This window comes from Clavelina lepadiformis, chromosome 5 (assembly GCF_947623445.1).
Source record: "Clavelina lepadiformis chromosome 5, kaClaLepa1.1, whole genome shotgun sequence".
In the NCBI taxonomy this organism is placed as follows: Eukaryota; Metazoa; Chordata; class Ascidiacea; order Aplousobranchia; family Clavelinidae; genus Clavelina; species Clavelina lepadiformis.
Genome location: NC_135244.1, coordinates 9,646,199 through 9,658,635, shown reverse-complemented (window position 1 = coordinate 9,658,635; position 12,437 = coordinate 9,646,199). Strand labels below are relative to the sequence as shown.

The 12,437-nt window shown below is 33.2% G+C and overlaps 2 protein-coding genes across 4 annotated transcripts; both read left to right on the top strand.

Moving 5' to 3' along the window:
• The first annotated feature begins 240 nt into the window (after positions 1–240).
• Positions 241–6,736, top strand: LOC143460319 (uncharacterized). 2 transcript variants are annotated; one of them, XM_076957779.1, is made up of 6 exons: positions 241–427; positions 1,272–1,421; positions 3,455–3,520; positions 3,761–3,870; positions 5,630–5,754; positions 5,832–6,736. In XM_076957779.1, exons 2-6 carry the CDS (start codon positions 1,272–1,274, stop codon positions 5,918–5,920), a joined length of 540 nt encoding a protein of 179 aa, XP_076813894.1. In that variant the 5' UTR covers positions 241–427; the 3' UTR covers positions 5,921–6,736. The 2 variants fall into 2 exon arrangements, with proteins under 2 accessions (XP_076813894.1, XP_076813895.1); XM_076957780.1 differs by having other exon boundaries at positions 243–427; positions 5,630–5,736.
• Positions 6,737–6,808: 72 nt separating this feature from the next.
• LOC143460316 (MTRF1L release factor glutamine methyltransferase-like) lies at positions 6,809–9,620 on the top strand. Of its 2 annotated transcripts, none has more exons than XM_076957777.1 (6): positions 6,809–6,964; positions 7,365–7,550; positions 7,720–7,785; positions 8,060–8,187; positions 8,357–8,452; positions 9,306–9,620. In XM_076957777.1, the coding sequence occupies exons 1-6, from the start codon at positions 6,809–6,811 to the stop codon at positions 9,433–9,435; spliced, it is 762 nt and encodes a 253-aa protein (XP_076813892.1). In that variant the 3' UTR covers positions 9,436–9,620. The 2 variants fall into 2 exon arrangements, with proteins under 2 accessions (XP_076813892.1, XP_076813891.1); XM_076957776.1 differs by having other exon boundaries at positions 7,720–7,944.
• The last annotated feature ends 2,817 nt before the right edge of the window (positions 9,621–12,437 follow it).

Sequence of the window (12,437 nt, the reverse complement as noted above, 5' to 3'; positions counted from 1 at the left end):
TTCATAGTCTTTTTAAAAAAAACAGTAACATGTATCAGAGGAAAAACATTTTATAGAATATCCTTTTCAGGTGCCTAAACATACCAAGTATACCATGCAATGGCCTAATAATTAACAAATACTGTTCAAAGAAACAAGGATATTTCTTATAGTTAAACTGGTTCTATCTTGACCAAACCACGATGTCAAAGACTTAGGAGGATTGAATACGGGAATTCCCGTACAGTGATCCGTCTTAACGACATGCCATGATCTAATTCAGGGGTCCACAAATACTGTTTGGCGCGACCCGTAAAAAATAGTTCTAAATTCTCGCAACCGAAGCATTTTGTGGAAAATACTATGTAATTAAATATCGATGTTAAGACTACTATCGACAGTAGCTATTTTCTTGCACAAAATTGTGTGAAACTGAGCACATAAAACAGTAAGTAAATGAATGCATTTATTCTACCTAATGAGAACTATTAGCTTTGTGTTGAAAACAATAAATATTAAATAAATATTAGTTAAAATATTTCGCGACCCAGACTGGAAGGTTTCGAGACCCACTATTTGCGGAGCCCTGATCTAATTACTCTGTATTGGGATGTGTACTGCCCTATTGGACGCATTACAATAAAATTCTTCTATGTTACATGCCGACTTCTGTCATTCCTGTAGTCGAGTGAGATGAACAGTGAATTTTGATGGCATTTACGGTTATTCCTCGATACCAACGAATCTCATTGCAAGGCGTAACCACTGAATTTTATTGCAGATTAGTAGTTGTCCTAGGATTGACTTGGAGATGGTCAGATTATCGCATATTAATTTCCACTTGTTTTATTAGCCTAGTTCGACCGTCTGAGCTAATAGCCCGACATTTGCGTGGTCAATGCGAGTACTACATCCTGAGTTAACTGCTAAATAAGTGTGCCTGAGACAGAGATACTGTCCTTTTTAAATACGCCGAAGTAATTGTGTTTATAGCAAAAAAGACATAGTAAAACCAGTTTTAAAGTCGACTTGCCCAAGGGAAAATAGTACTAACATTTGCAACCAAATACGAGCATCGTAATGTAATTATAATGGTAATGTAATGTAATTTGTTACAACTGCAATAAAACCTATACATTTTTTGACATATTTTGATGAAAAGTAAGCAATATATAATTTCTGATGGAACATTGATATGATTGCAAATAACTTTGAAACTTAATGAAATAAAACAAAGGAAATTCTCTCTCAGTGACACTTTGCTTTTTACTATTTACCGTACTTTCATGCAGATGAAGAGAAATTCATCCCTTAGAAATTGCAATAAAATTTTTAATGAAATGGAGGAAAAATCAAAATACAACAGTGATGAAGAAAACTCTACTTCTTCAGTTTATGGTGATTCTTCTGATGATGATGAAGACAAAGATTATAAACCCGAGGTAAACAATTAAGACTCATTTGCTTATCTGCGTTTACATACATCTACATAAAAAATGTATATTGTTGATTACTAAACATATGTGAGAAACTTGTATCCCGCTTTGCCTCGTCTTCCCCTACTACAGCACTATAGCTAGCTAGTGATACATCTGCTTGTGGCTCCCGATTGAGAAGCCATGCAATAGACTAGCAACAGTTTTCATCAAAAACGTTTTCTAATGAAATGTCAAGGTTTTGTAGTTTCGTGTCAAGCAATAGACACTTTCAGAGTTACCACAGCCATTTTTAAGGATGGCAAGATTTTTTCGATTGCCTATACTTAACAATGGAAATTGTCAACCCACTTGTAAAGATCTAGAACTGTAAAGATTTCGCTCAGGTGTATCATATGAATACCTTTAAGTAATAAAACAAAATTTTGAAAATATTTTTCCTATTTTGTTTGAATTCTACGCACTGGACTTGTTCGATATGACATCTAGATACATGGTCAGCGAAGCATGCGAGTTATTTTATTGAAACACCATGCAGATACCACACAAACTCTTACACATTTTACGTCACTGACTATGTAACATTGTAACATGACTTCGTATCGAACAAGTTCAGTACGTAGGGTTCAAACCAAAATAAGAACTAGACAACATATTTTCAAAATTTAAAGGGATTCATATGCTACTCATCTGAGCGATATCTTCGCAATCCACTGCCCAAAACGCTTGTAATTTATAAATTAATCCAAAAGGGTGGACAATTTCTATTTGAAATTCTTATTTTTGAATGGAAAGGAAGTGTAACATAAGCTACTGCATGTTCACAGCACAAAATCAAGTTTATGATGACTGCTTTCAACAAATTGGTGAATTAATGACATCTGTTAGAATAATGATGTTCTTACGTTAATGAAGCATCCAAATTGCTAGAGTTAGTAGTTATATAACTTAAACTTTTAGCAACTGCCCTATTTTCACATTAAATGGTCTGGTGAGTTAATTCTATTTTATTTTCAGAAACTACAAGTGTATTATCAGTACATTGGCATTTTTCAGAATTCATAAACCGTTCTTATATTGCCTTCCCTTCATTTTGAATATTGTAATTGATCATAGTTATTCATTAGTTTGCATTAACCAATTTTTGCCTAACACTGATATGAAACTATTCTCAAAAAAATGTTGTGTAGCGATAAATATTGTATACATTCACTGCATCGTCCCACGGCGATATCAAAACAAAGCAAAAATGTGAGACTAAACCTAGAGAGATTGCAAAAAATGATATGTCCAGGTAATATTCAGAAAAAAATTTCTATATGATCCAATATCAATTTCCACTGGACCTGCCCCTGCTTAAGGATTTCAAAGTAAACTTTGAAAATATTTAAAATATTAAATAGCCTATGTTAAGCATACCGTGTAAAAGCTCTTACTGTAGTAATCAATTATTTGTGACATGTTTATTAAGCAGCTCATTTGCCAAAAAAGTAAGGGTACCTCCAAAGTGTTTGTTGACATATGGTAAGTAAGTAATTTCCAAGAAATTACCTGCTTGTTTGTGATGCAATATATGAAATTGAAGCTGTAAGTGCTCAAGCAACATATTGTAAATTAGATATCAGTATATATATATATATATATATGGTATACTGCAAAAATGCAACCATTTTTATCTATAAAACTGCCATTATGTACGTTATTTAAAAATAACGTTATTGTTATTCAAGACCATTAATGGAATTTCATACAATTACTGAATACGGTAAATACAAGAATTACTGAACATGAGCAACGAAACATAAACAGTTGAATAATACCGTGAAATGAGTTAAAAATATTGAAGAAATTGTTTTAACATATTTACTGTATGTATATTAGTTTTGCTTTTTGTACTAATATAAAATTTGTATTCTATAAATTACTACCTATAGCCCGACACCCCAAGCTGGAAAATGGTATACTACTTATTAATCATATCATTTATGTTACCTCCCATAAATTAAATTTATTAGTAAATGTATTTTGTTTGTTTCTAGTCAGAAAGTGAGGAAGAATTTCTTTGTGCAACAGGAAATCCACAAGATAGTTTTAATGGCCATAAAGTAAAAACAAAGTTATTTGTTTCAAGTTTTATTTGATTGTTAATATTTCCGTATCCGAAATGTCAGCTAGTTGTTTTATTGTTATAAAGAATATTAATTGGTTTGCACTTGGGGTTTGGAATCGTTATCAGTTATTAATGTCATGTAAATGCAAAATGTAGAGGAATCATAGTATTAAATAGATTTTACTTTTTCATACAATACCGTTTTTGTGGTATTTCATATAATTTGCTTTTACAGGAAAATGATGAGGTAAAACCTTTGGAATCTACAGTTCTTCATACAAAGTTTGCAATTTATAAGAATATTCTGAGTTACAACATAGACAGTTTCGAAAAGAAGAATAGCAAGTAAAGTGTATATAAGTTTGAAATTTGTTGAAATACTTTATGACGATACTATAATAACAGATTAGCAGTTTAAAGCATCATTTTAAGTAATTATTGTGAACGGTGCTTATACACATGTAATAGAATAATGCAGTCAGATGCATAGGTTACTGTTATCACTTATTACTAAATCAATCAAAATCTTATATGAATCTCAAAAATTACTTGGAATCTCACTCTAGTATTAATGCTTTGAAGATTTTTATTGCTTGATTTGAAGTCACATTTTCACAGAAATCAAAATTGTTAATTGTTTAAAGGTCTTTCAAGATTTTGCTTGTAACAGATATTTAGTTAATAAAATTTTCTTGCAATGACATTGCAAATTACAGAAAAGATCACACATTTATTAGAAGGTTATATGGAAATATGGTGTTGGCAAGTAGCATTTTATTTATTTGCCCAAATTCAAAATCGTAACTTGTTAATGTTATAATAAAGCTTTTAAGGTTTTAGCAAGTTTTACAAGTTAAAATTGACAACACTCAACATTGGTGCCCAGTCACCACTTTATTTGCTGGTGTTTACCTTATTTCTCTGGTGCTACAATTTTTTTTTATTTTCTTGATTATCACATAGGTTTTCAAAGACAACACTGCGCATTTTAATGTTCAATTCCAAGTGTCAGCGAATACTTTTTTGGTCCAGCCCACTAAAAAAATCCTTACAGTCTCGCAACACGTCTTGTGAACATGATTAGCATAGCTAACTCAAGAAAAATGGAAATCGATATAAATTGTAAGGGTGCACAGTGAAAAAATTACTTTAGTTATTGAGGAAACGAATATTTGGCAGGTAGATGCATAGAAATCCCAAATCTGTTTTCATCAGCACCATAAAATGTCATCAATCTGTTGGCCAGTTTGGTTTTTGACATGGCACCCTATTTTACTTGTGATTGAGACACTAAAGCGGTATGACAAATGACGTAATTAAAAGGAATGCTAACCTTTTTAAATTGAGACACCAAGATAAATTGTGATTTTTCATCGATTTCGATATATCTATCTTAGGCAATGTTGTATTTAGTGTTGTATTCAACAGTCATGCTGCACAAGTTTGAAAGGTTTCTTATGACCCAGAGCAAAATGGCTTGCAACCTACTATTTGCCATGTCATTGGGCCAGTGGGCGTAGAGTTGTGTTAGGTAACCTAACTTTTCTTAGTATTTCTCTTCGAAAATGACCAGTAGCCTACATGCCTCCTTGCAATATTGTTCTTAAGCAGTCTTGTATCTGCGATTTCTTATTATTTATACACTACGCTGAATCATCAAAAAACCTATGTTTTAGATGCACTTTTTCTAGTGTATTTAGTTTGTAACCATGCATTTAGTTAATACAAATAACTAGTATACTTTGCAGTCAAGCACCGTAGCTACAAACCAGAAACATATTGAAGTTATAAACATATTTTACAAATAATGATCTGCTAACATGTCTCGTATTAGAAATATTTTACATCATATTACCATGAGAGTTGCAATCACCCTTTAAAGTGCAAGTAGAGTGCCGAAGTACTTCTTGCCCACAACTAGATTTCTTAGGCCCTATAAAGTTAATTTATCCATTCGTGTTTGTGCTCAATAATTATGGAGTGCGTAGATAAATTAAGTTTGAATTTATCATTCCCTAACCAGTTTGAAACTTTGTCTTTACTTGAAAGGAACCATAACCTACCTTTCAAGACATGCTGGTTTACTTCTATATTTACTTCACAGAGTGGTATTTCATAAATTTAATCCAATCAAACAAGAGACACCGGCTGGGATTTTCATGCAACATGATGAACCAATGTATGATATTTTCTTATCAAGCGATGATGACAGTGGGAGCTTATACTTAGGTTAACATTAATAGCAGTGTGTTGCAAACAGTATTATGCTGTAACTTGCAATGGACGTTTTTGATTGCTTGTTACAGATGAACTTAAAGAATGGAGTAATTCAGCAATTCGTGAAATTCCAATAGACCAATTTGTCTGTGGTAGAAAGATTCTAAACCCTGATTGATGCAAGTTTTGAATAAAACGGGGCTGGAAGCTTTCTTGGTGCATATTCATACAAGAAAAAATTCAACACAAGAAGCAGAAAAGGCTGTTGTTTGGAAATGTTTTAACAAGTGTGGACAAAGCTTGTAGCATAATTGGTGAATTTACTTCACATAAACTGATTTGAACAGAAGTATTTCAATGTTTAAGTTGTTTTAAAATTTAAATTCTTGACAATAACATTTTATCATTATTTACTGTAACATTATTTGGATTCGCATGCATACCTTTAGTGCCTAATCAACGTCAATCTTTTAAGTTTGCTATAATATGAGTTATTTGATATTTTGACAATATTGAAGTTCTTGTTGATAAAACTTATTTGTGTTTGCTAAACTTTATAGTGCAGGGGTGTTCAAATGATTTCTGCCATGATCCGCCACAGCCAAACCTGACAACATGATGATCCACTAAATACGAGTAGTAAACATATTGGACATGCTTTAATTTTTATGGTGCTTTATTTATGTAAATGTACCCTACATTGTAGGACCTACAACATATTAATAACTTTGTAAAAGTCAAAAGTGAAGTGTGCTACAGCTGCAAGATTGTTTCAGTGAGAAAAATGATCCACACAAAAAGTTGAAAAGATCCGGATCGAGATCCGCCATTTGAACACCCCCGTTATAGTGTATCATTGAATGCAGGGGTTTTCAATATCTTTACAGTTGTTAGTGTTTTGTTGTGTAGTTGTATATACTTAGGCATTTTTTCTGAAATAATGTGAACAATGCCTAAAAAAATTTTTGTAACAAAGCATTGTTTTTTTCTTCAGGTTTCTTATAATGCCCAACTTTTTAGTAGATATTAATGTGAATGTCCGTAGATTTCAGTTAATTTGAAATTAATGAGAAGATTTTTATCAGAAGTTGCTTTCAGAGCAAAGCCTCCTACTGTAACAACCAAGTTGCAGGAATGGAAGCGATTATTTGAGGAACACAATATATCTGAACCACAGCCTTCAGCAGAATTTATAATTTCACACGTTTTAGGGAAGAAAACGGTAAGAAAAATGAATAAAATACTAATTTTTTTTTAAATAAATTTAATTTGTTTGGTAAAATCCTAACTTTGTAGCAATGATGGCGTTTTATAGCTATATACATACATACCCGTATATAGCTAGAAACTATTTTATGAAACTTGTTATGAAATCATCTCGATTTTCATTTATGCGATACTCTTAAAAACTACATAAAGTTATTCAAATTAACCTTTACATATTATAGAAGCAAAATATCCAATGAAAGTTATCCTATTAATTGTTGTTATTAGTATTAGTGAAGAAATATGTTGCAGGTTTATCTCTACTTTATAATTTTATGTTTAAATTGAACCATCTTGACATACCAGTAACATACATGTACGTACGGTGTTACATTTTTTTTTCAAATTATTTTTAGTATGGTCAAATATCTCATGCTGATCGTAGAAGAGTGCTTGATGTTGTTGAGATAACTGAGATAGATAATTTATGTAAGAAAAGGCTCACAAAACTACCCATTCAGTATGTAATTGAAGAATGGGACTTCAGTAAATTAACATTGAAAATAAAACCACCTGTGTTTATTCCACGACCTGAGACGGAAGTTAGTATTGCTTGGATATATTAATTGATTAATATTTAATTAAATTTTGTTGTATTTGGTACAAAACCAATATAAAAAGTTTTAAAATAAATACCCAAGGCTTGTGAATGGATTTTTACTTTACAGCAGGACAAATTGCTCAAGCAAAAATATTTTTAATCTTTTACAGGAGTTAGTGAAGCTGGTTTGTGATGATATAAACTTGTCTCCAACAAGCCGGTTCAGTTTATTGGAGGTTGGTTGTGGAAGTGGTGCTATTTCTTTAGCAGTTCTTCATTCTCTAAAACATAAACAAATACACAAAAATCTTTTCATAACTGCTATTGATAAGGATGAGAAAGCAGTTAGGCTGATGGAAGAAAATGCGGATCATACCAAGCTAAATAGCTACAATGTAACTAAGAATTTTCAGATTTAGAGTAAAAAATGACTAAACAATACTTAGAGCTGTATGCTGAAAGTAGTCAATTGATCTAACTGGTTATTTACAAGTATTTAAATTTTTTTAGCTGAAAGTTTTTACCAGTGACATCAGGTGTTTCTCAGAGACAAAACAATGCAAATATGATGGCCTTGTTAGCAATCCACCTTACATTCCAACCAATGACATGAAAAGTTTGCAGCCCGAGATTTCCTTGTATGCAAGGGAAAAACTATAATTATCATACACTTATGTTTATTAATAAGCAAGTTTGCAGTTTCCAGGCTATAGATGTTGTAATTGTAAATTTTTTGTTGTTGAAAGTTTAGTTTGTCAGTGTTAGCGGTCCTTAGATGAATATTGTTTAATCATATTTAGTGTTTAGTTATGAGTCAGAAATTTCTTTACATGGTGGAACCGAAGGTCTTGATGTTATAAAAGAAATTTTAGATGCTGCAAAACATCTGCTTAAAACAGGGGGGTGAGTTAATGTTTTAAGTTAATAATTTATATTTCATGTATTCTGTAAGATAAAATCGCATAGTGCATTGCAATAAGCAAATATGATGTATTGGTTTTGTATCATAATTTTCTTTTTCTTTATTGGTTTTGAAGTGGGTGCCTTAAGAAAAATGCTCGCTGCTATTAATTTACAGAGCTGTATGCAAGTACTAATTTTACTACTCGAGTACAAGAGTTAAATTAAAAAACATTCAAGTACAAGTACCAGACCAGATAGCAAGTACCAAGTACTCAACATAAGTGCTCAAGTACTTTGTTGTAATATAAAACTTATGAAATTGTTCTTTAATTCCTTCATTCTTAAACATAGTTGGCTAGTAATGAGCAAAAAGGTAGTAGTATAAAAAAATTGGATAGAATACCGGTCATAGTGTACTGTCTCAGCTTAAGATTTTAGCTTGATGAACCTATTTGAGAAAGATTAATATGCAATAACAAATTAACTATAAAAATTCATAAACAAGTACCAATTCCAGTATTCTAAAAATAATCAAGTACACCAAAGTACTGAGAAGTTAGTACTCCAGTACAACAAAAATGGTTCCCGAGTAGTAGTCGAGTCAAGCAACTCTGATAATTAAATAAAATTCTAATGAAAGTTTAGCTTTTATGTAAATTATATATCAGGAACTATCATGAATCACGTTATGCGCGTTTCTTTGTTTTAATTCGTATCATGTAGTGCTATATTTTTCAATTTTATATTGTGTAGTACCACCACAAGAACAGCTGTATATGTTGTAAACTGTTTGCTTTTGTCTAACTCTAAGATAAAAACATTTCATGACTTGGGAAGATATTTAACTTTACAGCTGGATTTGGATGGAAGTTGATGCAAGTCACCCAAAATTGTTGAAAAATTTTAACTCAAATTTTTACTTGGATAAAGTAGAGAAAGATTTTTTGGACAGAGAACGATTTGTAAAACTGATAAAGATGTAAAAAGTTATTAGCCTAATACAAATTACGAATGTATACCTGTGCGTTACCTGAAACAAAAAATGGTGAATCTATGGCTTCTACACGTTTGCGTTTCAAAATAATCCAAGTGTTTGTTTTTTTTTGCAATAATGTTTAACATTTTAGAAAATTTCTTTTTTGAAATGTAATAAATGCTTTAAAACCTTTATCATGTGCTGATTGACCCTTTATGAAGGAGTGAGGCAATAGACCTAAGGTCATTGGCAGACGTGTCTCTTCGCAAATCTTAGAGCACACTTTCATCCCTTACTGGCAAATATAAGGCTGTGACATTGTGCCCACTAGGATTCTTGGTTGTAATAATTATTAATTATTTGTTTATCTGACGCTGTCGATATGCGTGTTCGTTATCCACTGATGGACTAGTTGAGCATCACAGTACAATAACCAAACTGACAGAGTTCTTAAAAATGGTTAAATTTATTGATTAACAACGAAACGTTTACTGCTTTCAGAGCACAAAACAGATGTCCATTCAATAGCACTGCAAAACTAAAACCGAACATTGAGAAAGGCGCATTGGGCGCTGTGATAACGGTTGATGTAATTCGGAAGTAGTAGAAACAGGCCACGTATACTAAACACGGCCAAAATATAGCACATCCTTTTCTGTCAAATACACAAAAAAGAACACTAATGGCATTATAATATCATCAGGTCTACACAAGAATTCCGTAGGAATAAGGGCTAATTATGACAATTAGCACAACATTTTCTTGCCATGTTATTTCTTATTAGGTCAACGAACGGCCGAAATTTGCAAGAAAGGTGAGACTAAACTTTGCTCGTGATAAGTTGCGTATCTGCATGTAATACTGCCATATCTGAGCTGACTTGCACGCCTGAACTGTCCAAAAAGCTGCAAAATTACGCCAACATTGTCATTGGACAGTGGCCTATGTCAGAAACAAGAAGCAGGATTTCGCAAAACATACAAGCAAAACTAGACGAGGATGTTGAGTCAAAGTTGTTTTCCGTACACTGATTACGTCATGTTGCCATGTTACAAGACCAAGCTGGGGGATTGCGACGTCTGCCAAAATAACAGTCTTAGGGCACATTGTGTTGCATTTGGTTTGCATTCATAATCGAACGGCAGCAAAGATGTAAGGACGTTGAGAGAAAGTATATATATAGCCTTCAATTTCTGCTTAGACATCAACCTCGTGATTGTTAAGTGGTAGCTTTAACGTGATCGTTTATTTTGGCCTATCTTAAGTCAAAAACACTGCTGATACTGGTGAAAGGAATTTGAACAAAGTTCTTAGTTATATAACCTAATTAAAAAAGAATGAATTTATTTAATCAAAATATTTTGTGGTGAATAGTAAACCCTTTCTTTTCAAAAATTGAAATACCAAACCTTGCGCAACTTAGACTGAAGTAGTTGAGGAGGAAATGACTGGTAACGTACCTAACATATGGGCTTATCTACACTCTACATTTGCACATTAAGCAAAATATTTTGTAATACAAATTTAAAGGAAGACAGCTACCAAACTTTACCCAATAAGGGAACGTTTTTTCAAAATTCTTTCGCTAAGTTAAATATAAACCCTAGTAAGGCAACCTGAGATATCTCATACCCCACCATATTTTGGTTTCAATTTATTTATATATGAAATTAAGGCCAAACGATCTCTTCTTTTTCTTTTTACCTTTCTGACTTGTGAAGTGCCTCATGGGAACTGGGTTATCATTTCCTTAACCCTTTCCTTCCCGAATTATTTTCCCTTACTTCAAAAATTCTGAAATTTAGGCCATGGGTTACTTTTGTCTTCCTTGTACCAAAACTAAAGAAAAAATTCGAAAATTTTGGTTGCCTTGGCAACAGCGTAATGTTGCTAAATGGCAACATTGGTAAGAAATGGTATGGATATCTGTAATCTTTCACAAAACACTTCATAATTTCTTAACACAATTGTAATGTTATCGTTTAGTACATGTTAAAAAAACCAAAATACATATAACTGGCGCCGCAAATTGGCTGTCATAAAACAGAAAAGAACAAGTTATTGCCTTTCAAAACGTACTCTCTGCTGGCCAAAATCACTTGGTGTGAAAGGCCATAAAGCAGTTGTTGCGTTCATTCAAGCATAGTCCTACGAGGCATTTGCTGCATTGCACCCGGGTGTAGCCAGATGGGCAATATCTGCAACGCATTCTTTTTGCAATATGATGAGGCCAGTGGTGCAAACCATCATACCGCACATCTGTAACTGGCAGGGCTTTCTTGGTCTTTTTTGAAGAGCATCTACTTTCATCATTCAGAGATGGTCTACCACGTTTCTTTATCTTTTGCTTTCCTGCCAAAGTTAGAGCAGAAGCGATACTGCTACGGAAATCTTTTAATGGAAGATACCTTGGCTGGTTGTTCTGAGCCAAATGTCTACGATATAACAGCCACGCATTTAGCACTGCTACATCTAAACAATAATACACAATGCGCATGTACCATTTTTTGCTCCGGATGTCTGTGCGATATAATTCCAGCATCATGTCGCACAGGCCTACTCCTCCCATGTGTTGGTTATATTCTTTCACAACGTATGGCCTCTCCACATCGATCCTTTTCTTCTCAGCAACACTCCAGCGCTTGCACTTGTCTGCTGGATCAATGCTGCAGTACGTCGAAATCAAGTGGACAGCTTTGTTGTCGCACCACTTCACAATGCTAACTCCTTCAGTATCTTCACATTTGTAGTCCAGGCTTCCACGTCCGTGCTGTTTCAGTTCTTTATCAGTCTTTAGTGTGCATCCTTTCAGCCTGTTTGATCGGATGGTGCCAACTGACCATATATTTTGCTGTTTGAGTAGACATACAAGATCAACCGAACTGAACCAGTTATCAAAATACACTTTGAAGTTCTTGTCTTCTGGAAGATTGTTTACAAGTCTCATGACAACATTTCCAGCAACGCCTAGGTTTCCAGGCAACTTCATAGCTTTGCCAGTATAAACCA

What these genes read in the sequence shown, in the direction of transcription:
- LOC143460319 (XM_076957779.1), top strand. Translation starts at nt 1,272, where the DNA reads ATGAAGAGAAATTCATCCCTTAGAAATTGCAATAAAATTTTTAATGAA. An exon ending in ACAAAGATTATAAACCCGAG is followed by an intron (nt 1,422 to 3,454) that starts GTAAACAATTAA and finishes GTTTGTTTCTAG; the next exon opens with TCAGAAAGTGAGGAAGAATT. An exon ending in TTCGAAAAGAAGAATAGCAA is followed by an intron (nt 3,871 to 5,629) that starts GTAAAGTGTATA and finishes TTTACTTCACAG; the next exon opens with AGTGGTATTTCATAAATTTA.
- LOC143460316 (XM_076957776.1), top strand. Translation starts at nt 6,809, where the DNA reads ATGAGAAGATTTTTATCAGAAGTTGCTTTCAGAGCAAAGCCTCCTACT. An exon ending in CCAAGCTAAATAGCTACAAT is followed by an intron (nt 7,945 to 8,059) that starts GTAACTAAGAAT and finishes AAATTTTTTTAG; the next exon opens with CTGAAAGTTTTTACCAGTGA. An exon ending in TTGCAGCCCGAGATTTCCTT is followed by an intron (nt 8,188 to 8,356) that starts GTATGCAAGGGA and finishes TTTAGTGTTTAG; the next exon opens with TTATGAGTCAGAAATTTCTT.